General features: G+C 48.4%; 6 protein-coding genes across 6 annotated transcripts; 2 read left to right on the top strand and 4 right to left on the bottom strand.

Moving 5' to 3' along the window:
- Positions 1–1039: 1039 nt before the first annotated feature.
- VFPPC_15008 (mfs allantoate protein) lies at positions 1040–5361 on the top strand (the record flags this gene model as incomplete). The annotated part of the gene is made up of 5 exons (XM_018292771.2): positions 1040–1066; positions 1125–3380; positions 3436–4087; positions 4152–4667; positions 4730–5361. 5 exons carry the CDS (start codon positions 1040–1042, stop codon positions 5359–5361), a joined length of 4083 nt encoding a protein of 1360 aa, XP_018136565.2.
- Positions 5362–5892: 531 nt separating this feature from the next.
- Positions 5893–8404, bottom strand: VFPPC_12180 (FluG domain-containing protein; the record flags this gene model as incomplete). The annotated part of the gene is made up of 5 exons (XM_018290141.1): positions 5893–6893; positions 6951–7300; positions 7358–7851; positions 7913–8123; positions 8175–8404. 5 exons carry the CDS (start codon positions 8402–8404, stop codon positions 5893–5895), a joined length of 2286 nt encoding a protein of 761 aa, XP_018136564.1.
- Positions 8405–8516: 112 nt separating this feature from the next.
- On the bottom strand, positions 8517–11770 carry VFPPC_17617 (Ribonuclease H-like protein; the record flags this gene model as incomplete). The annotated part of the gene is made up of 3 exons (XM_022429310.1): positions 8517–8792; positions 8858–9433; positions 10340–11770. 3 exons carry the CDS (start codon positions 11768–11770, stop codon positions 8517–8519), a joined length of 2283 nt encoding a protein of 760 aa, XP_022285663.1.
- Positions 11771–13092: 1322 nt separating this feature from the next.
- VFPPC_12178 (fungal zn(2)-Cys(6) binuclear cluster domain-containing protein) lies at positions 13093–13875 on the bottom strand (the record flags this gene model as incomplete). Its single annotated transcript, XM_022428813.1, has 2 exons — positions 13093–13647; positions 13765–13875. 2 exons carry the CDS (start codon positions 13873–13875, stop codon positions 13093–13095), a joined length of 666 nt encoding a protein of 221 aa, XP_022283952.1.
- A 435-nt stretch (positions 13876–14310) lies between these two features.
- Positions 14311–14796, top strand: VFPPC_17616 (transposase; the record flags this gene model as incomplete). Its single annotated transcript, XM_022429309.1, has 1 exon — positions 14311–14796. The coding sequence occupies one exon, from the start codon at positions 14311–14313 to the stop codon at positions 14794–14796; it is 486 nt and encodes a 161-aa protein (XP_022285664.1).
- A 3725-nt stretch (positions 14797–18521) lies between these two features.
- On the bottom strand, positions 18522–19126 carry VFPPC_12175 (hypothetical protein; the record flags this gene model as incomplete). The annotated part of the gene is made up of 2 exons (XM_018290138.1): positions 18522–19031; positions 19091–19126. The coding sequence occupies 2 exons, from the start codon at positions 19124–19126 to the stop codon at positions 18522–18524; spliced, it is 546 nt and encodes a 181-aa protein (XP_018136561.1).
- Positions 19127–20081: the final 955 nt, after the last annotated feature.

Consider the following 20081-nt stretch of genomic DNA (forward strand, 5'->3'; position numbering starts at 1 on the left):
TCCCAATGCACGACGACAGACGTATACATTGTGAAATCATTAACTACGATTGCCCACATCGACGGGTTAAATGCAAAAGAATCTCAATATCTGCTTGCCTTCCTCCGGGAGCACCTCCTAAGTCGTCCATTGTGCCGTTAGTGTCGTGATTGGATCCAAGCGTGGACCAGTGGCTGAGTGGCCTGTAACCCCTACCCCTGCTAACGGGCTGCTAACAGCACAAAATGTTTACAAGGGAGAGTTCTCGCGCATAGACATATTCGTGACTGTCTAGTGATAGTACATACTGCGTCGGTTAAGGTTTTCCGACTCTTCTTTTTGGGGATTTACTGGATGATTGCTTACTGGACAAATAGTACGAATGGCGTTCTACCAAAATCCTTCTCGGCAACGGTAAGAATTTCTGTATACCAATCAAGGCACTCCTTGTAGAATATCCTTGATTTACTGGAGATCTTCTCTTCGTTGCTCGAGTGAGCCGACGTTATGAATTTGTACACCCATTCGGTAAGCTGGAAAATCTTCGTCGAAATAAATTGTAGGTTGCCTAAATGTGGGCTGTTCACACTCGTAGTAAGAGCTACTATTCGTTACTGACCTGCTTCTCAGCATCATAACATTGTGCTGCCACTCACGTAATGCATAACTAGCCCTTCTGTCGCTCATTTCCATAGCAGAAGGCAGCTTGTCGAGGATTGACGTATGTGCGTGGGGTGCGGGTTCTCGCTGAAAGATACACGAAGAGAAAAATTCCACTATCGTAAGACGGTTGGGAAACGACTTCAGATGCTTTGCGACAACTTGGGCTACGGAGTCCTCCTGCTGGGCAGCCGATGAGCCATGAGAAGCATGCAAGTAACCAAGTCACAAAATGGGTATCCAGAAACTGGGGCGTGGCACTTCACAAAATCGCCTGCCCGGAGAAATATCGGCAGAGCGCACCATTAGTTTGGCGTCTCCAGCAATGACGCGTCCGACGGCACTGAAAGTCGCGTCTGGTGCTCAGCATACCCGTCATTTGATCTGGCCTGGTATCATCATGGCCTCCGACCAGTCACAATGTCAGGTAAGATGAAGAGTTGGTCCTTTAAAAGAGTCTTGCGGCTAACCGTGACACGCCCTAGGCCTTGCAACTTTCTGATGGCCAGAAATGCAAGGACGAGGCCACAAATGCCAATGGCCTCTTCTGTAAGCTCCATGCCAGGCAGGCTTTCGGCTTATACAAGGGCTACAAACGGCGCAATGCCCAGCTAGATGCGCTCGACGAAGAGTCGCCTCCGTACCTAACGAACACGCAAGTTCCTCTCGCGAACGAAACTTTCGAAAGTATTCAACACGAGAACGTGCTTCGAGAAGTTCACTCTCATCTATTTGGCAAGTATGTATTGCTCAGCAAGGTCATCGAAGCTCGCAAACTTCACCACAGGCACTTCTACCCACTCCAGGTTGATTATGGCCATCAAGCATACGTCGATAAGCTCAGCAGCCAGCGTCACACTATTCTTCGCGCTTTGGAGACACTCGAAAAGCGAACTGCGCAAGTATTGTATCAAAAGGAGCAATGGTTTACATGGGTTCGCAAGGTCCAGGAGAAGGAAGAAGCAAATCGAGTGAAGGAACAGAAAAAGGTCAAGCAAGAAGCTGCTTTGTTTAGGCGACACATGAAGAACCTGCGGACAAGGCTAGACCTGATGCGACAAAATGAGGAAAAGATGTGCCAAGATGCATACCTCAACGACGCTTATTGGGAGCGATTGTCCTTGTCGGTAGATAAGTCGGCAGATGGGACGTGGGACCCCATTGAAGATATGGAACACGAGAAGCGGCATCGTTACATTGACTTGATCAAGCACTTCCTCTGGCTGGAGGTGCTGGACACAGACGAGGCCAAAACCCATTTGAATGGCTCAAATACCAAAACCGAAGAGATTGGTCCTTATGGTGAGCCTCAAACACCCACCACGAAGCCGAGAAAAAAGTCAAAGACAAAAGGTGGAGCTTCTAAATCCAACGCCGGAGGTCACAACTCTGCGGACGCAGGCATGGCCTATAGAGGCCAGAAGAAGCTCTTGGTAATGCAGCAGAGCTCGCAAACCGCCAGTAGCACTGATCTAGAAGAGCCAGATAAGAACAACATCGAGACAGAAGAGGAAATGAGGAAACGCCTGAGCCAAGGAGTCAAGAAGAATTACGACAACATTTGGGGCTTTCAGCTTGTCGGTACGTTGGAGAACCCTCATGAGACCCATGAAAGGACAGCACCGATGACGGATGACGAGATCGAATCGGTCGTCAACGATATCAGGGAGATCAAACTGCTACTGTTTAGTCGCCTGCTCCTTGCACAAGCGTCCCTGTTGCCTGCTGCGCTACGAGCCAGCAGTGTGCAGGAATTTCTCAGCGACGCGGAGGTTAGCGAATCTGATCTGCGGGATCTCTGTTTGAAGTTAGAAGAGCCTACTCTCCAAGTCATTAGAGATGCATGTGCCGACTTTGCCCGCGGAGACAAAGCAGATGAGGATACCCAACACATCACTGACGACGAAGACGAGACCTTTGAAGAACTGCTCAATGACCAGCGACGATATTCACACCTCCATACTCATGACTGGTTCCTCGACAAGGTTGTCGGCAAAAAGGCAAAGCTTCCACGGCAGAAGACCGCATCCCCGTTGCACAAAATGAAAGTCACCATTTGTGGCAAAAGCATCTGGAATCACGCTAGCGAGAAGGCAATGTCCCGAGACGGTTGGCTTCAATTCTCAGTCTTGGCCAAGGACTGCAGCCTTGAAGACGCCATCCAGCTCTGCCGGAACTGGGCTGAGTTTTCAGACCTGAACCTCCTCACTCTATGGCAATACTTTCCAGCCTCGAATTGGCTCTCTTGGGGCAGCCACAGGTTGATCCAGCAGCTTCAGGAACTAGAATTTTTCCCGTATTTTGTTGATCTCGATGCCCAACAGCACAGCCGCCATAATCAGGTCGGTGGTCGAAGCCAAGGTCGGCGTCAGCATGATATCGTCGAGACGAGAAATATCGTTGTCGGCCACATGAAACGCAACAACCCGATCACTCGACGTTTCCTGCAGTATCTTTTGATGCGGGCCGGAGAGCTGTTGGTCTTGGTACGGGATGGCAAGACCGGCCGCGTCATCACAGCGCCTCCTGAGGAACACTTGTGGACATATCGCAAGAAGCAGGGCATTGGAAGGGCTTCGAAGAATGAATGGGTGAACGTCTTGGAGGTGGGACCTGAATACTTTGACATGACCGATGCGTTGCGAAAATGGCGCCTTGGGTTCGATGACTATTACGACGTCTTCATTTGGGACTTTGTGCCTGGTCAATCGTCAATGGTCACGTACAACGTGATTATAGCTGTAAGTTTCCTGCTTAAGCACCTAGATGTTACGTGAATTAAGCAGAACACCACAGGAACTCAGGAATGCATGGCGCATTACACAACCTCGCGACATCTATGCTCATATGGAGCCACTCCTCCGAACCATGACTAGGGAGAAAGACTCAATGCGCACTCGACAAATCAGGGCAGGTGAGGACGTCGAGAGCCTCTGGGATAGTCTGATGGATGACAGGAACGAATTCCTCATGTTCAGTATTGACGGAAAGAGTGTGGCTAGTCGCAGCGCAAAGGAGTTATCCACGTCACCGTACGTGTTCTACTGCGAGGCTAACGTTGTCGAGGATGAGGTCCTGTTTCCAGATGAATTGGTCTCTGGCAAGCAAAATATGCCTTTCAGAGAGATCAGAAATGGCATCAATCGCATCGAGAGTGGCATCTTGCCCAGCGCAGCCCGGCATCTCGCGAAAGGCGTGGAGATTTTGAACCAGGGTAAGGGTCTCATGGCAGCGCTCCATGGTACGAGAGATGATGAAAAAAACATCTGGGCCTTACCCAAGGTCTGGGAGTCCGGAATGAAGCAGGTACGCCGAGAGGAACCTACGGGAGAACAAAGCAAGCTCCTCAAACGTACCGGTCTTGATACCACCCACAAGAGACCATCATTCGGGCAGCGACTTGACAAGGTAGACTGCATGGAAAACATGGAACGCGACAGATCTTTCGGTGAGTAACCTGATAGTCGAATTTTCGGTCCCTTGATCAATGACACTAACGTACAGCTTTTTAGAGTTCAAAGAGTCATTTCATGCCGGGGATCTCGAGCCAGGAAGTGTCCAGAAATATTTTGAAGTCCAGGACAAAATCGACAAAATGCTCAAATACGATTATCCCGGCCCTACCGACTGGGTATGGTTCATCGGAGAGGTACTTGATTGGCTTCATTTGCGAGCAGAGTACAATGGCTATGCACAGGATCCTTCCGCACCATGGCCACATAGCTTTATTATCCAAGACATGGTTCGGGCATTTGTAGCCATGGCTATGTTCTTTCCTGACCTCGGCGTCACTGCGATTGTGACCAACTTCCTAAAGTTGGACCAGTGCGAGGATTTCAGGAACTCGCTCCTGTTTGACCCCAAAGAGCGAAGCATGAGCCGACCTGATCGACGAAGCCGAACGAGTTACAAGTTTCGTAGTCAAGAGTTCTGGGCGAATTGGAAGACAGTCACGAAAACCACGAGATACTACGCTGATGTATACCCCTTCGATTGGAGCCTTGCGATTCGTCCTATCGTAGCTCACTGTTAGTCAATCCCCTTGAGATATCTCGTACCTCACATGGCAGAAGTTGTTAACAAATTATAGTGTATCGGGCAGGAATTGTTGCGCCAGCATACTATCAAAATGACCCACAAGTCGTCTCGGGAATGGCCACGGCCAACACGGAGCCTCACCGTCCCGACAAACTAGACCTCTTCATCAACTATGAAGACCGTTATGGCAACTTCCCCACGAAATACCCACTATTCTTTACTGCCCCAGATGAATGGCCAGTGCTGCTGCCGCATGCACGGAACTTCGCCAACGCACATCACAACGCCCGCTTTGCCCTCCTCCGGCTTTGGTCGGCGCCACACTTCTACCCTCTCATGGTCGGAATACAGAACCGGCAGGGAACCAGCTTTCTCGACAGCGCCGGCCGATCTTGGCAGTGGAAGTTTGTGCCCAAAGACATGCCCGGCAGCGAGTTCAGCGCACATCACACCACTTGGAGAAGATTGGAGCTGCTACGGGAACAGTTTGGAGACCGTGTGGTGAGCCGCGGGGACTTAGTTCTCGCCATGGGAGAGGATGCTGGGGACCTGTTGAGAACTTGTACGGCTGTGACGTTCGCCATACAGACAAAGCCGTGGCTGCGAGAGATTGACCTGTGGAAGAGTTTCATTAACGTTGATCTGGAATTCTTACAGCATTTAGATGAGTTTTGGCTAGATTAGAAGAATATACGGGGGGTATCGTTGCAAGTATGAACAGATTACTCTTCGTGTATACTCTTTAAATTACTGTGTGGCTGGCTTTGTCACGTTATGAGAGTCAGTCAACTACATTTTATCGCGTAACACACAGGCATTATTCATGATAAATTCGGCTATACTCATATGAAGTTAGGAACCATCTGGCCGGATACTAAAAATTTGGCACAGTCAAACAGTGGCAAAACACAGAACTAATTGATGGCACGAGGGTCGCATTGCGTAGTCCTGACCTAACCAGTTGGGTCTTACCATCAGCTTGCCATTGCAGAATCTACTGCACTTGAATGGCGCAAACCAAGAAAAAAAAAAAACGGAAACCAGGCACATGCCCTGTTGTGAGCATTACTTCTGCCGGCGATGAAACGGTTGTAAATATATTCAATAACTAGACTAAAGCTAAGGAAAACTTTCAATCAGTGTACAGCGTAGTGGGTAAGACCTATATCCAGGATCAAAACCCGCTGTGACTACGTAATTCCTGCGCCTCTTTACCTACGACCGCGAGGCTCTAAGGGTGACGCCATGAACACGGGCAACATGATTCCGAAAATGGTCTAAGCTTGTCAACTTCAAATCAGCATCCGTACACTTCGGGTGGTTGCACATGATAAGATTATCAAAGCTCTCAATCGTATCCAGATGCTCGCGGTCAAAATGATCGTTCATTACCGCAGGGCGGCAGTAGGGGAAAGTTCTCTCTTCAACAGACAGGGATTCGTCACCGATGCATCGCGGACACTGCGATTTCAGCATCAGGAGTGGAAATCTGTCGGGCTCAGGCGATTCCTCCTTTACATGGACATCTGTGAGAACCCCACTCATAGTATCAACGTCCGACACTTTTTGGACTCTCTTGCGTTTAATAGTTTCTCTTTTGCTGCTCAGCGCGACCATTAACTCCGCAACTTCAATGCGAAGTTTACAGTATTCTTCATAGCTCTGCTTGTCTGGCTGCTGGTGGCAGAGGAGTTCAGCGAGCCGAGCTCGTTCAGGTATGTGAAGGTCAATAGCTGGCTCAGAATAAACAACCCCCGCCTCGTCGTCGCTTTCGCCTGCGAGTTGCCGCTCTATCTCCCAAGTGGGCCGGTTGTAAAAGTAGTATTGTCGATACTGTTTTCGGAGGTTTTTCTCTCGTTGTGTCCGCTTCGTACGGATCGTTTTCGTGAGATCCCGTATCTGGTCCTCGTGCTCGGTACCTTGGATCCGATATCGTCCTTTCTTGAGCTGATCTCTGCGATCTTCAAGCTGTGCAATTTCAGGGTCCGGTGGCAATTTCCGCAACACCTCTGCAGGCACCATATTCTGACTGGCTCGTGGATCCCGGGTCATGCTCATATGTGTGAACAAGTCAATGAGGCAGTCGTCGGTCGGCTCGTCAGCAACGACCCTCTCGAGGTGGAGCTGAACCTTCTCGTTGATGTATGCGCTATTGAAAGTGGCCCATTTGGGGTCGTGCCGCATCATTTGGTCGCGAACAGCATCTGATGCCCTCCCTGTTCATGTCGACAATTAATATGTTTCCGGATTCGACTGCGGACTACCATACGTACCATTGGCTTTGTTCGCAGCTCCTCTGCGAAATGCTCTTGGCCCAAACGCTTGCTCAAATCCGGCATCTAATGTTTGGCGCTGCATATCGTCATTCAGCTCATCGTAAGGAAGAGCTTTCTCCTGAGACACGGTAGAGCCTTCAAACCCACGGAAGATTGGCCGTTTTAGCCACTTTTTCTTCCATCGAAGCTGCTGGCATTGTTCCGGATCTCTGTTGCGGATTTTGAACACATCTGCAACGCTCTTCAAATTCGAAGCGTCGAATGCGTCGTCGCTAATAGCAAGACTGATTATGACAGTCACGATGCAAAACATAAGCCTCCTTGTTCCAGTGAAAAGGAAGATAGTTCTGCAGGGTATCAGCTTATGTACTGTGGCTCTGAGAGGAAGCCAGGCCAATGCTTACGGTTTGGGTTTTCGGTCCTCGCCTTTATGGTGGATAAACTTGATTGACATAGTCGCGACGTCCTTGCCAGTTTCGGGATGTCGCACAATCGACAAGAAGATATCTTCATAGCAAAGTGCCTTGGGCCGGCCACGATGCTTTGCTTCCTGAAAAAGCATTTCTTCGAGCAAACGGTCAGCTTCATCTAGATCTTTATTGCCATCATCTGAGTCTTCAGCCCCAGCTGTCTTTCGGCCGTATATGTCTTGCCATGAGCCGTCCTTTGGCTTCTTTTTCTCATTGTCTACGATTTCTCCGGGTCGTGCGCCAGTAAATGCAAGCAACAGGTAGCAGCCTAAAAGCTGAACTCTATGTCGTTCGGAAGGGAAGATGGTGTCATCGTAGGCTAGGTTGAAAGTTTGCAGCACTAACAAGTCATCGGTACCAAGAACTGGCTTGCCGTCAACGTTAGGTGGCCGCAAATCCCATCTTGTAACTAGAACCGTGTCGTGCCACTTTACCACCTGGTCAGCACGGTTTGTACTATCCCTAGAAGGCATCAAAGCAAGGACATACCTTTCGCACTTCGTTGTTGTCATTCCTGTCGAAGAATTGGCCTGTGACACTCGTAAAGAGTTGTTTAAACTGCCGCCAGTATATCCACGATGTGCTCCAGGACGTGATCTTCCATCTCTCGCACAGATGGTCGAGGAAATCCTGGGCTACAGGCCGACAGAGCTTTTTTATCGCTTCTTTCCAATCCCCTAGTTCGGCAGCATGGCAGTAACTAGCCCTTGTTAGCATGATATGTGTCTTACATCAAGGACAAAATACGTACACTTTCCATTTTTTGAGTATGCCTGCGATGTTGATCTTCGTTCCGTCGGCGTGGTCAGGTAGAAGGAACTGCACGTCCTTCAGCTTCTCCCGAATAGCAGCCCGTTCTTTTGCACTGCGAGGCTTGGGTTTGTTGATTCGTCGCTTCTCATTCTCTCGTTGAGTGAACTGTTGAAGGAAATCGTCATGATTTGTTGTGTACGTGTTCTTGCGGGGGACTCGAGGTGCCATGATGATTTACCTAGTCGCTAGTCTCAAGAGATGAAGACGTTGAGAAAGTGACCCAGCAAGGTCGAGCGGAAGACGGCCATTTTAAACAATGACACATCGGCTCAGGCGCTACTCAGGCACTGCTCAGGGACTTGGTACGGTCGTCAACTTTGGTGGTGTCGGAAAACGGATTCACGTAAACCAGATTGCGTAAACCAGATTCAGGAACTTTGGATCGAAGTGCGTGCCATGTTGGCTTGAAACCGTCATGTGCCTGGCATGGTGGAGCTGCTGGGGCCTGTTGGCAAATCTGCCTAGTCGTGCCTGTTCCTGGCTCAATGTACACTGTACCTGAGTTGTGTGTTGGCCCCTCACTGTCGAAGCCGCCAAAAGCGGCGGCAGATCCCGCCTGATTCGGTGGGGAGAACAGCGCCTCCCGGATTCTGTCTGTAGTCCTTCGGCGTCTTGACGAACGATTGATCGACTAAACGCCAATCGGCGCTCAATGTAGTCCAAGGCATCATGGCTTCCAGATGCTGACATGGCATTGCAGGCTGGCTCGTGAGCCATGTGCTTGTAATTTTCCTCCCAGATGCTTGTCAAGTTCCCGGCGTAAGCTTTTTTCCACCCTGATGTCTGACGAGACGGCAGCTGATTCCAAAGCTGCTCTAAAGCTCGCCATTTCTTACTCGGATGGAATACAATCGCCGCCACATAGGCGGTCGAGGTCAGTTTATCATAGTAATCGTTCAGTTTTTTCCAACCGAGTTTGATGTAAATTTTTAAGAGCCTACGGGTTTTTGCATCCATGTCGTCAAACAAGTGAACCTCTTCCATCATATGATCATCATTCTCTTCGATTATTACACCTTGAATGGCCCACTCAAGGTGATCAAGGAGCATCTCAATCACCTGAGAGTACTCATCGAAACCACCTGTTGTTGAGCGTCTGCCAGAAATGCCTGCGCCCTGGAGTTGTTTTGAAGCAACCTTGAACGGTTGAAGTATCTTCTGAACCGCAGTAACGACCTTCCATTCCTCGAGCGAAAGCTTTTCTTTCAATCAGACTTGCAAACAAATAAATCAAATCAAATTGACACTTGGATTTGATTTGATTCAAGTTCCCGAGCCACGGATTTGATTTAATTTGATTTGACTTCATCCCAATTTGATTTATTTGACTCATTTGACTCCATTTGGATATCTCCGTGGTCCCACTTTTCTCTCTTCAAGAGACCAATAATATCAGTTTTCAGCAAGCCCTGAAGGCCTCAACCATCCGTCTCTGTAGGGACTGTAGGTACGCTTGGAAAACATCGCCAGCGCAGAAGAGAGATTAAACCGCCGTCCGTGACAGGCGCGGAAACTGGCGCATTCGAAGTGACCATGGGCGTAGTCGTTGTCGGGCAAGCCCGGAAGGGCGCCAGTCGGTATTCGCAGTAAAGATCCATGACAGGTTAAACCTGCCAATGTCAAGATCTGTATTCGATTTGCCTGCTACTAGGTAAAAGCGCTCCAGAATCTACATTATGGACTCTGTGGCGTCAATTGCGGTGCGCCCACCAACATCCTCAGGTAACGCGTGGCAGAAAAAGCAACGTTAGTGGGAGAGCCCCCTGGAATTTCGCGCTGTAACGAGGAATACTAGCCTACCCTAGGGCGTTATTCAAATAGTCAAATATCCAAATAAATCGAGCGTTCAGATTTGATTTGATTCAAGTAATTGAAAGCGGGATCTGATTTGAATATATTTGGATTTATTTGATTTGATTTGAATAAATTTGAATGCCATTTATTTGTTTGCAAGTCTGCTTTCAATATCGCTGGCCGGTCCTGTCCTTTGGCGCCTTGGCGAATCCATCGTTCCTCAATAATTGATAGCATTCGGTTCAAAGCGGATCGTTTCAGCAGCGCTCGAGAGGCCATGGCCTCATCGGACTGCCAGCGAGTACAGACATTTTGGACCCACGTTAATACGGGTTCATCAGGGGCAGTTTGCCGTTGAGCTTCATGAAAGTCCTCGAGAAGTTGGCTGCTCGTTCGAAGAGCAATGCCGATATTGTGCAACTTGCCAAAAGGGCCGTACTTGCGATACTTCTCCATCTTGTCGGCATTGACTATCTCAGGAACTAGGCACGAATCCTGGCTCTCCCCCAGAGTAGTGTTTGACTCGTAATCTTCCTCCAGATTCGGCGTGTCAAGATCGTCGTCGCCATTCAGTGCATCAACAGCGTCGGACAGCTGACGCTGCTCGTCTTCGTCAGTCATGAAGTCCTGATCTCCCCAATGCGCAAGCAGCTCAGCAAAATTGTCCCTTTTACCGCCGTACATCATTGCCTTTACTGACAGATTCAGGAAATGAGGAGCGCACCGAATACGACGCTCGTGTTGGTCGAAGTCAAATTCATGGCCAAGTGCTTCCATAGCCGTGTCGTTGTTCGTTGCATTATCAAGCGTACAGTAACCAATCTTATGTTGAAGACTGAAAGCACATATTGTGTCTGCAACCTCATCGGCCAGCGCTGCCCCAGTATGGCGCTTACGGAGAGCGGGCAACGCCAGAAGGATCCTCCACTGCTTCCAATCCCGATCAATGAAGTGGGCGTTGACGCCAAGAAATGATGAGTTTTGTCGGGAGGTCCAACCGTCAAAAGTAAAATGAATCATGCTTCTCGCTCTTTGAAGAATAGCTTTTACGGGATCAAGAGCTCGATTGTATTCTTTTGTTAAGAGGTTCACGAGGGTCCTGTCGCTGGGTATCTGCCCTTCTTGAAGACACGGATTGTTGTAGAGCAGCAGCCGTCTAAAGCGCTCGGAATTAACCAAATTAAATGGGAGGTTGTGGTAAGTTAGCCAGTCCAGGAGAAGAAGCTGATTCATCGCCGGATCAAACAAAGTATGCAAATTGCTAAGAAGGCTTTGGTCGCGAGGATTCTTCGGATCAGCGCGCAGCATATCGAGCAAGCTCCGTTGTGCACTTCCTGTCCCGACAACCCCGTCTTCGCGTGAGCCAGCAGGCTGGAAAATCGTGTGTTCCTTTCTCAGATGTCGAACAATGCTTCCAGCGGTTGAGGCGATGAAGGTGTAATGCGTAGCTTTCATTTTGTTGCGAAGGAAGCATCTTTCGCAGACCCATACAATCTTATGAGGTTCAGAGCCGTGGTCCTTCATCCTGAAGCCAAATTGCCACCACCATGTTCGCTCTCGAGAAGGGTCATGGCATGTTGTGAAATTGGGAAATAGCTTGAACTTGTCAGTCGTCCAAGTCTGATAGTTCGGGAATCTGCTGGACCCATGTGCGCTTGAGGTTGAACTGATGGACGGTTCGGAAGGCGGCGGTGTTGAGGAGGCATTCTCCATCTCCTCACCAAACGGGCCCAGCTTCATTGAGCAATCCATTCTTTATGGTCAACCAACTTGACAAAGCTATGGTGCGCAGTCCAATCTGTTTATTAATAGCCAGTCCTTTCATTGCTTTCATTACAATGTCTCAAATTCATCTCCCGTTAATGCGACTGGTGTTGAACGTCACAGCGGAAGAGATGCCGCCAACGTAGGCTATTTATGGAAGGCGCAGGCTGGACGTTGCACGTGATGTTGTATCACGTTCAAAGTGCGCGTAATCGCCTAGACAAAATATGCGATCATGTGGAAAACTGGCGGCCCGGGAATATCAGCCAATCAAAACTCTGTCTTTCTAAATTCACTTGAGGTACATCGTCGCTGGATGACGGTATCTCCCCCAAGTTTGAGGCATTCTCCGCCTATTTTGACAACGCGCAACTTCCTCCAATAAAGTACAATTAATTTCGTTTGAAGCTATAAATCGTTCAATAAACTTTTCATTTCCTTTCACCACTTGCTCATCAAAAAGTGCCATAACATCCCTCATCTTTTTTCTGAACTCCTCAACCTTGATCTCGATGGGCAGTGAACAACAGGAGAACCTTCGTACGGTAGCATTAAGACGACAGGCCTCAAACTCTGTACGTAGATTTATATTCTGTCCAGCCAATCAGAGAGCGACTGTTGTGGCTGGCACGGCTCACCAACTGGCTTGACCCCGTAACATAACGGCATTTTTTTTTTTTTTGACATGTCACATAAGGCGCTGCCCCTGGTAGGGATTTTTGTTGGACACTTTTTGCATGGAAATTGAGCAGCCTCTTGTCTCGGTTTTTTCCGTAGAGCATCTCAAAAATACAGTTGAACACTGGGGCGTCCATACCATCCAAGGCATGGCTGAAAACGCTAGAGCGTCGGAAAGCGAGACACCTAACCGACAAGCTGCTACATGTGCTCTTGTATATAGCCAGAATAAGCAGGATAGTTTGACTTCCGTAGTCTCCTTCATTATTGCCAAACTGGAGTAGTCAAGCACGGCCAGCGATCTTTACCATGACCTGCCCTCGACTATTTTTCGACTTGGGATCTGTTTCCGGGTATCCAAGCAACCGAACTCGACGGATTTGCACGTGTGCTATCGTTGTCTCGTAGAGTTCCATATCGAACTTCCGCGCCAAGCTAGCTATGGTGAGATACAACTCTGCATAGGCTAACCTGGAAGGCAACTGTCAATGTTGCACTAGACTCATGGATGGTTGTAATTGGATGCTACGCTTGAAACTTACTGAATACCTAGACACTGCCTGCTGCCTTTCGTGAAGTTAGCCAAGAAGTTTTCCAAATTGAGACCATTTCATTTGCTCTTATCCATCTTGTAGGATCAAATGTAAACGGCTCAGGAAAAATGGGCCGTCACCCTGTGTCATATCTCTTATAAACACAGTAAAGTCCACAATAGGTAAGGCAAGTGGTCGCTCATCAATGAAAAATTGCGATATAATTTGTGACACTATAGCGTCTCCAGCAACTGTAGTCCAGGGCCGAGCCTGAACATGGACTAAGTGCTTTGCTAGAAAGGGATGTGCTTCACTACACGTGGGAGTTATGAAACTCTCAGATACTTCTGCTTCAGCGAATTCCTCTATCTCTGTAGCCCCATCGCCCTGTGTGAGAAATAGCTGTATTGCCTCGGCAGGGTCCTGGCACAACTGAATGACAGACATGAGGGTGTTTTGAGCCTCAGATTGAGGACGAGTCTGAACGTAGCTGAAGAGCGTCCGTAGAGTGTCCAGTTCTTCTTCCAGTGAGTTGTATTTCCTCTTAAACGCGGAAGATCGGGTTTCGCCAGCGTTAGTGATGTATACGCACTCCATGCCTTGTTTGTCGCAACGCGTACATGATGGCCGTTCCTTATCGCACTGGTAACGCCAATTGATTAGCCTTGCATTTTATTATTGTCCTCTGGTGCGTAAACGTTTAGATACTACTTGACAGATACATACTTTGCACTTTTTACGACGACAGGGCTCACATGCCGCGCTTACCAGCTTGGATTCTGGTTCGGTTTCGTTCCCACTGCGTGCATTAGCCTCAGTAACAGGTCTTAGCATATTTCTAGGAAGCAGAGCCCGATAACATTTCTCCATGGTGCGCCAGGCTGTAGCTATCGAAAGGATTCTGCAAGAGAAGGAACAGAGCTTCGAGAACTGCTGTTCAAGATGCAGGATATTGCCAAATGTGGATCGTGTTTGGGTGATGTCGTGAATGGCTGCTTCTTACAGACCTAAGTTCCACATAGCAGACCCGATCAGATCGTCGCCAATCATATGAACACAATATCAAAGTTATCCCCCCACAAAAGGCAAGAAATGTCACGGGCACGGAGAATTCAGTACCCGCCAGCAATAGTGATGTTGTACGTACGTACGTACAAGAAGAAAAGTACGTACGCGTACTGCGTACGTACGATATTCCAAATAGGGGAATCTGTGGGTCATATCGTACAAATACGGGGCTGTACAAAAGCTCTGCTGGCTCAACGCACGCCTGATTTTGTACCAATTGAAGGTATCGCTAAAAAGATGGCGCCCACCAAAGCTAACGCTGCCTTTGTTTGGCGACAGTTTATCGACCTCGGCCGCTCTAACCCTAAGAAAAGCAAGCGATACAGATGCCGTCACTGCCAGAAGGACTTTGCAGCCACTGCTATTGGGAGGCCTAAAGAGCATCTCGCTGCGTGTGAGAAATGGCAAGGCAAGCAGCAACAAGAGCGTCAGGCTCAAGATGAAGCTGGACATCCTCCCCCATATTCTGAAGCTATACAAAAGAAGATAACCGAGGTCGGAGTTCAGCATATCTCGCAAGACGAGAGTCACAGTTTCGCCTATGATGCCGCCGCCCCTTCAGCCTGTTCGAGAGCCGCCGTTGGCATTATTTCTTCACTCGCATTAAGCCTGGCTGGAAGCCTCCTAGCCGCGCTGCTATCACGAGAATTCTCCCCGACTTGTATCAGGAACTCCTCGACGAGGTTTTCCAACGCATTACTAGCTCAGAATGGTTCAATATAATATTTGACGCTTCCGATAATGTTTCCGGCCACAGAATCGTTAATATCTCGGTACAAATACCAGACGGCCCAGCTTTCTACTGGAAAACGTTTGATACGGGAGACGAACAGCACACAGCAGAGAACTGGGTGAAGTTGATATGGAGAGAAATGCAGAAACTGTGCGGCGGTGATCTCTCCAGAATCAACTCTATCTGTACGGATACCGAAAATACGATGCGCTCGGTACACGATTTACTAGGGAGATTCCCAGAGCTCTCACATGTCAACTTCTCTCTGTGCGATTCTCACGGCCTTCAGCTCTTAATTAAAGATATCCTTCTCCTTCCATTCTTTGAGGATCTCTTTGATAACGTCACCACACTTCTCACGTTTTTGTCACGGTCTAAATTACAATTGCAAAGATTGAGAACGTGCCAGCGCACAAGGTGGAACGGAATACTCCCGCGCTGATCAGAAGGTAACTCGCCAGCTGTCTGTCGGCTACATCCCTATACTAACCAAATAGTGTAATTACACGTTGGGGCTCTCAGTACAATTCATTTTTCTCCCTCCTCCGTTCTCGAGACCCTGACAGAGACTGGTCTATTCGAAAAGATGTACGAGACGAGCTGCGATCCCAAGGGTGCCCCGTTCTCCTGCCTGAAGCGGTTCGGATCATCAAAGACAACAGCTTCTGGCTAAAACTCGAGACTGCGATCGCTGTGCTAAAGCCTGTGAACGACTTTCAACACGCCTCCGAGGCTGATGAGTCGGGAATCGCGTACGTTGTAAATCGCTGGCTGCAAATCAAAAGCAAGTGGGCCGAGATGAGGGAGGCTGATCAGTTTCCCGATGTTCCGTGGGACGATATTGACGCTATATTCAAAGCACGGCTTGATAAGCAAACGTACGATATACATTGGGTCGCTGATGCCCTCCGGCCTGACACAACAGGTCCGAATTCGAAACTGCCACCTAGCGTCTTTGCGCGCGTACAAGAGTATTTGCGGAAACATCTGAAAAACAACGACGAATATCACCGTGCTCTCTCCGAATTCACACACTTCCGAATGCGTACGGGCGGCCCAGACGGCTTATTCAATAAGCACAGCGCCGTATACGACGATGGCTTTAAGCCAGCAATGGCATGGCAGTGCCTCCTCAACCAGGGCTCGATTCTGGCTAGAGTAGCTGTGAAGGTGATGAACACACTTGCGAACTCCGTACCCTCAGAACGAAGTTTCTCTGCTATTAGTTTCACACATACGAAAGCTCGGAATCGCCTTACGCCCATGCATGTTGATATGCAAGCCTTCATTTTTATGAATGACCGCGTGTTAGATCGTTTCAAGGACGAGAAGTATGCCCACAAAAAACGCTGGGCGGATCTTGAGGAGAAGGACTGGCTAGAACTCGAAGATTCATATCTCGAGTTATTTGTGAATGCGCAGGGCAAGAAGGTCTGGATGGACGGCGCGATGGCCTCAACCAATGAGGATTTTGAGTGGGAGGGTGTATTACAGTCGACGGGTGATATATTGGGTGTTGGCACTGAGGTGGAATCTGAGGTTTGAGGCTCAAAAATGGTGCAGGGGCAGGGCTCACTATTGCCCAAAAAGGAAGGGGAAATTTGTATGTATGTACTGTATTGTACAACCCCATTGTACGTACGGTACTAGGGCTAAAATACAGTACTGTACGTACACGTACTGTACAAGGCCACATCACTATTCCCACCAACCCATTACGATTGGGTTTTGTGGAGGAGAGGCGCCAAAGAAAAGCTAGGGGCGGACAGAAGTAGTCTCGACGATGGTACTCTGTAGAGATGACGGTATGGATACTTGCCCTACTACATTTTCTACATTTTCGAATTCTGGGAATATTGGAGCCAAGAAGGCCGTTGGAATTAGATGGCACTCTCATATCAACCCGCCCTCTGGTTCGTTTCGAAAGGACGTCGGCTGCTTGTGATAAGCTCTTTGACTTGACACCACCACACCCCCCGCCCCCGAGGTCATTGCCAGGAACTTTTGATGTCGATGTGATTGTGGCACAGGTCCGGAGAATGCGCCGTGCGATCCACGAGAATAATTGGAGGATTCTTAAGCTTGCCCCTCACGGAGGATGCAAAATCGTAATAGGCCTCTGGTTATTTCTTTACCTTGCCGTTGTCCGTCGTTAAGGCCAGTGTCTTCAATGTCGTGGATGGTTCATTGCGCCTAAATATATTCATTCCTCAGCATTCAGCTGTCAAGACAAGGTCCAGGATTTGCGGCAAGTTTCCGCTCGTCTCTCACGGCTTATGTCGTTGCGCGTATCGGCCTCTCCTCTCAGCACCTGGAGCAGGGCAAGACGGGTTGACGACCAGTCACTACAGACAGGCATGCCGTGGCGACTCTTCCAATTACTGTAACTACTCCTTGACCGTTAGTGAGCCGCAGTCCGTGCCGCTACGCCAATGGATTTGCATTCGAGGATGATTGGCTACATGCAACCGGAGCAGTGCTGTGGCTGCTTAGCACACGGGACAACACAACTGGCATAACCCAAAGCTGAAGCAGGCCACCAGTCACGGCGCGAAGGGGCCTGGCTGTGATGCGCAAAGTCATTTGACAAGTCAGGTCAGATATCAACTCCGTCGTCAAATGCTTGATACGTCACCCCTCCACTCACGAAGCATAACCTTGTCCAGAATACCTTCCGCGGCTCCCAACCGGTGGTGCCGTTAATCCTAACTCTTGGCAGGGGGAGAATTGAGCACACCATAAGCCGGGCAGCTCATCATCCATCATGCAATCCTTGTCCAGGAGGAGCAACTATAGGTCTTGTCGTGTTTGCCGACGTTTCGGCGCGAATTTGTTTACAGGGGATCGTATCATGGTGTCGACTTATGGGGTGCCGACTAGCTGGGGTCGTTTTCAAGACAGATAACGTAGGTGCATAGCGAGCGTACCACTTTTCACCCAAACACCTACCTTGGTCTCTATATGTCTAATGGCTCTACCAAAAACAATGGAATCCACGTCAAATGAAGCTTAAGTAAATTTAGCGCTTGAAGCACTTAAAAACAATACTTCTTTAAGTATTCGAGCTGCTGCAATGATCTATGGTGTGCCAAGGACAGAGCTCTAACGTCGATGTCAACATTCAAAATGGCCTAAAGACCGGGGGAAACTATCTTGGCCCCCAATCCTCCACTCCTCTGTTTTCCTAAAATGAGATCTCATTGGACCCCAAGCAAACTCATCCTTCAGCGGCCATAAGAGGGCGACTTAATGTCCACACACTAACAAATTGGCATATTCGTCTGGTAAACAAGAAAAAATGGGGTTTTTTATCACTTGTTATATCCGTTCAAGGCAAATTCCACTCGTGAATAGTCCACAGGCAGTTTTAAGTTCTGCAGTCCAGGCAGCAGGTAAAGCATGCATAAAAAGGTCTCTCTAACATATAACAAATAGAGAATACAAATAAAGAAATCTTGCGGTTGACATGCGGTATTTAGCAGTAATGACGGGCTAGCTGAATGTAGCATGGCGCGACTGCTGTGGCAGTCATCATATCGAAGACGTGTCATGAGTTATCGTAACGTAATTCTCCTTTCCATTACCAAAGGAGGGATGAACGGTTTCGAATCGTGTACTGTGCGACTGGCGATTAGGACCAGTATGTTCGGGTGAACCTCTTGTCATGCTAGCAAATGACTCATCGTGATGTATCAGAATATTGTGAACCCTCTTCTCATCGACACTTGGATGAAAGATTGCCTTCTGTTGTGCCTTCTGTTGTGCCTTCTGTTGTGCCTTCTGTTGTGCCTTCTGTTGTGCCTTCTGTTGTGCTTTCAGTCTTGCTGTTGGTAATACTCTGCGGGACCAAAAAGCTCAGCGTGCTACGTTGCCGTGGGGGCGCAACAAGTTCCTTTAGTTGATTAAGAATAAAGAACTCCAGCCTCAGTTTCAGGCTATACGTGGCACATTTGAGCGAAGTTTGTACGTGCCACCAATCGTTAAATTCGGTAGCTATCATGACAATATCCAACACAATAAGCAGGATATTGACGTAGATTAAATGTTTGAGTACGCGGCGAGATTGTTCTGCTTTGATGGACTCTTGGGGTCTTAGCATTTTCCTCGTCTCAAAAACATAGAGACTGGAGATAATAATCTCTTGGAGAAAGAAAGCTACAACTTCAATCTTTTCTGATATATCGTAGACCGTGTTCCAGATAGCAGGTACGTCAGGAGAGCATAACTATACAGTTTGTTAGTTATCTATCAACGTCCGGCAGCCATGGCTAGGGAAAAATAAACCTTGAACACGATTCCAATAACCGGAATATGGAACATGATTGCGTCAAGTACTATCATCCGCAGAACCCACTTCAGTTTTGTAAGGCTGCGAGTGGTAAGATGGAGCCGAGAAAATAAAACGAGGGAATGTCCGGTAACCATTGCACACCAACCAATCATGCAAATAACAGTATAAACATACTGATTTATTGCGATTTTAAAAATTGTCATTATCAGGCAAGATATGCCAATGATGACACCTAAAGACGAAACAAGTAGGCTGTAGAAATAAAGTCCGCTGCGTCTCTTGAATAACATCCAGATCATCACCTGTAACTCGATCCAATTGTAGGAGGCGATGGCTATGAAGGCGACAACCATGGCACATTCTGCTAGTGGCGCCGGTAGCGATACTTGAAAAAGGGTCATGATTACTAGTTTGAAACAACTTTGTGAATCATTTGTTAGTTGAGCGTGGATGAAGAGACTACTTGTAGTAGGTCGAAACAAGACTCTGCTTGGCTAGAGGTTTTAATATAATACGCAGTTGGATTTTAGAAAGAAGACGATGTTTATATGAGCAATTGGAGTACTCTTGTGGAATTTTATATGCAAACTTTCAGGTAAATAGATTAAAATGTAGCCTCGGTTAGATTGTAACTGGTTTCCAGTTCCTCTCGACTGCGCTTGTATTGTGCAAGCAAGCCAGTCGATTCGTGAGTCCCAGTTCTCATCGAAGATCGTAGGTTTCAGCATTTCCCTCCGATGAGCAGGTTCTGGGACTTCCAGCTGTGGCGCACACCGCTTTATAACTGAGGCCCTGCGATGGCTTACGTGGCGACCAAACTTGTCCCGCCCCCAGCGCCTCTTGACCGGAGAAGAGTCCGCGCGCCATCTCAACTTGTGATAGAATCGCTTTAGCCGTCGAGGGAAGAGGGCAGATTTGATGTTCCAAATATCCAGTATGTACGGGCTGCTTTATCTGCATTACACGACAACCACTTAACCGCAC

Source organism: Pochonia chlamydosporia, chromosome 2 (genome assembly GCF_001653235.2).
Source record: "Pochonia chlamydosporia 170 chromosome 2, whole genome shotgun sequence".
Classification (NCBI taxonomy): Eukaryota; Fungi; Ascomycota; class Sordariomycetes; order Hypocreales; family Clavicipitaceae; genus Pochonia; species Pochonia chlamydosporia.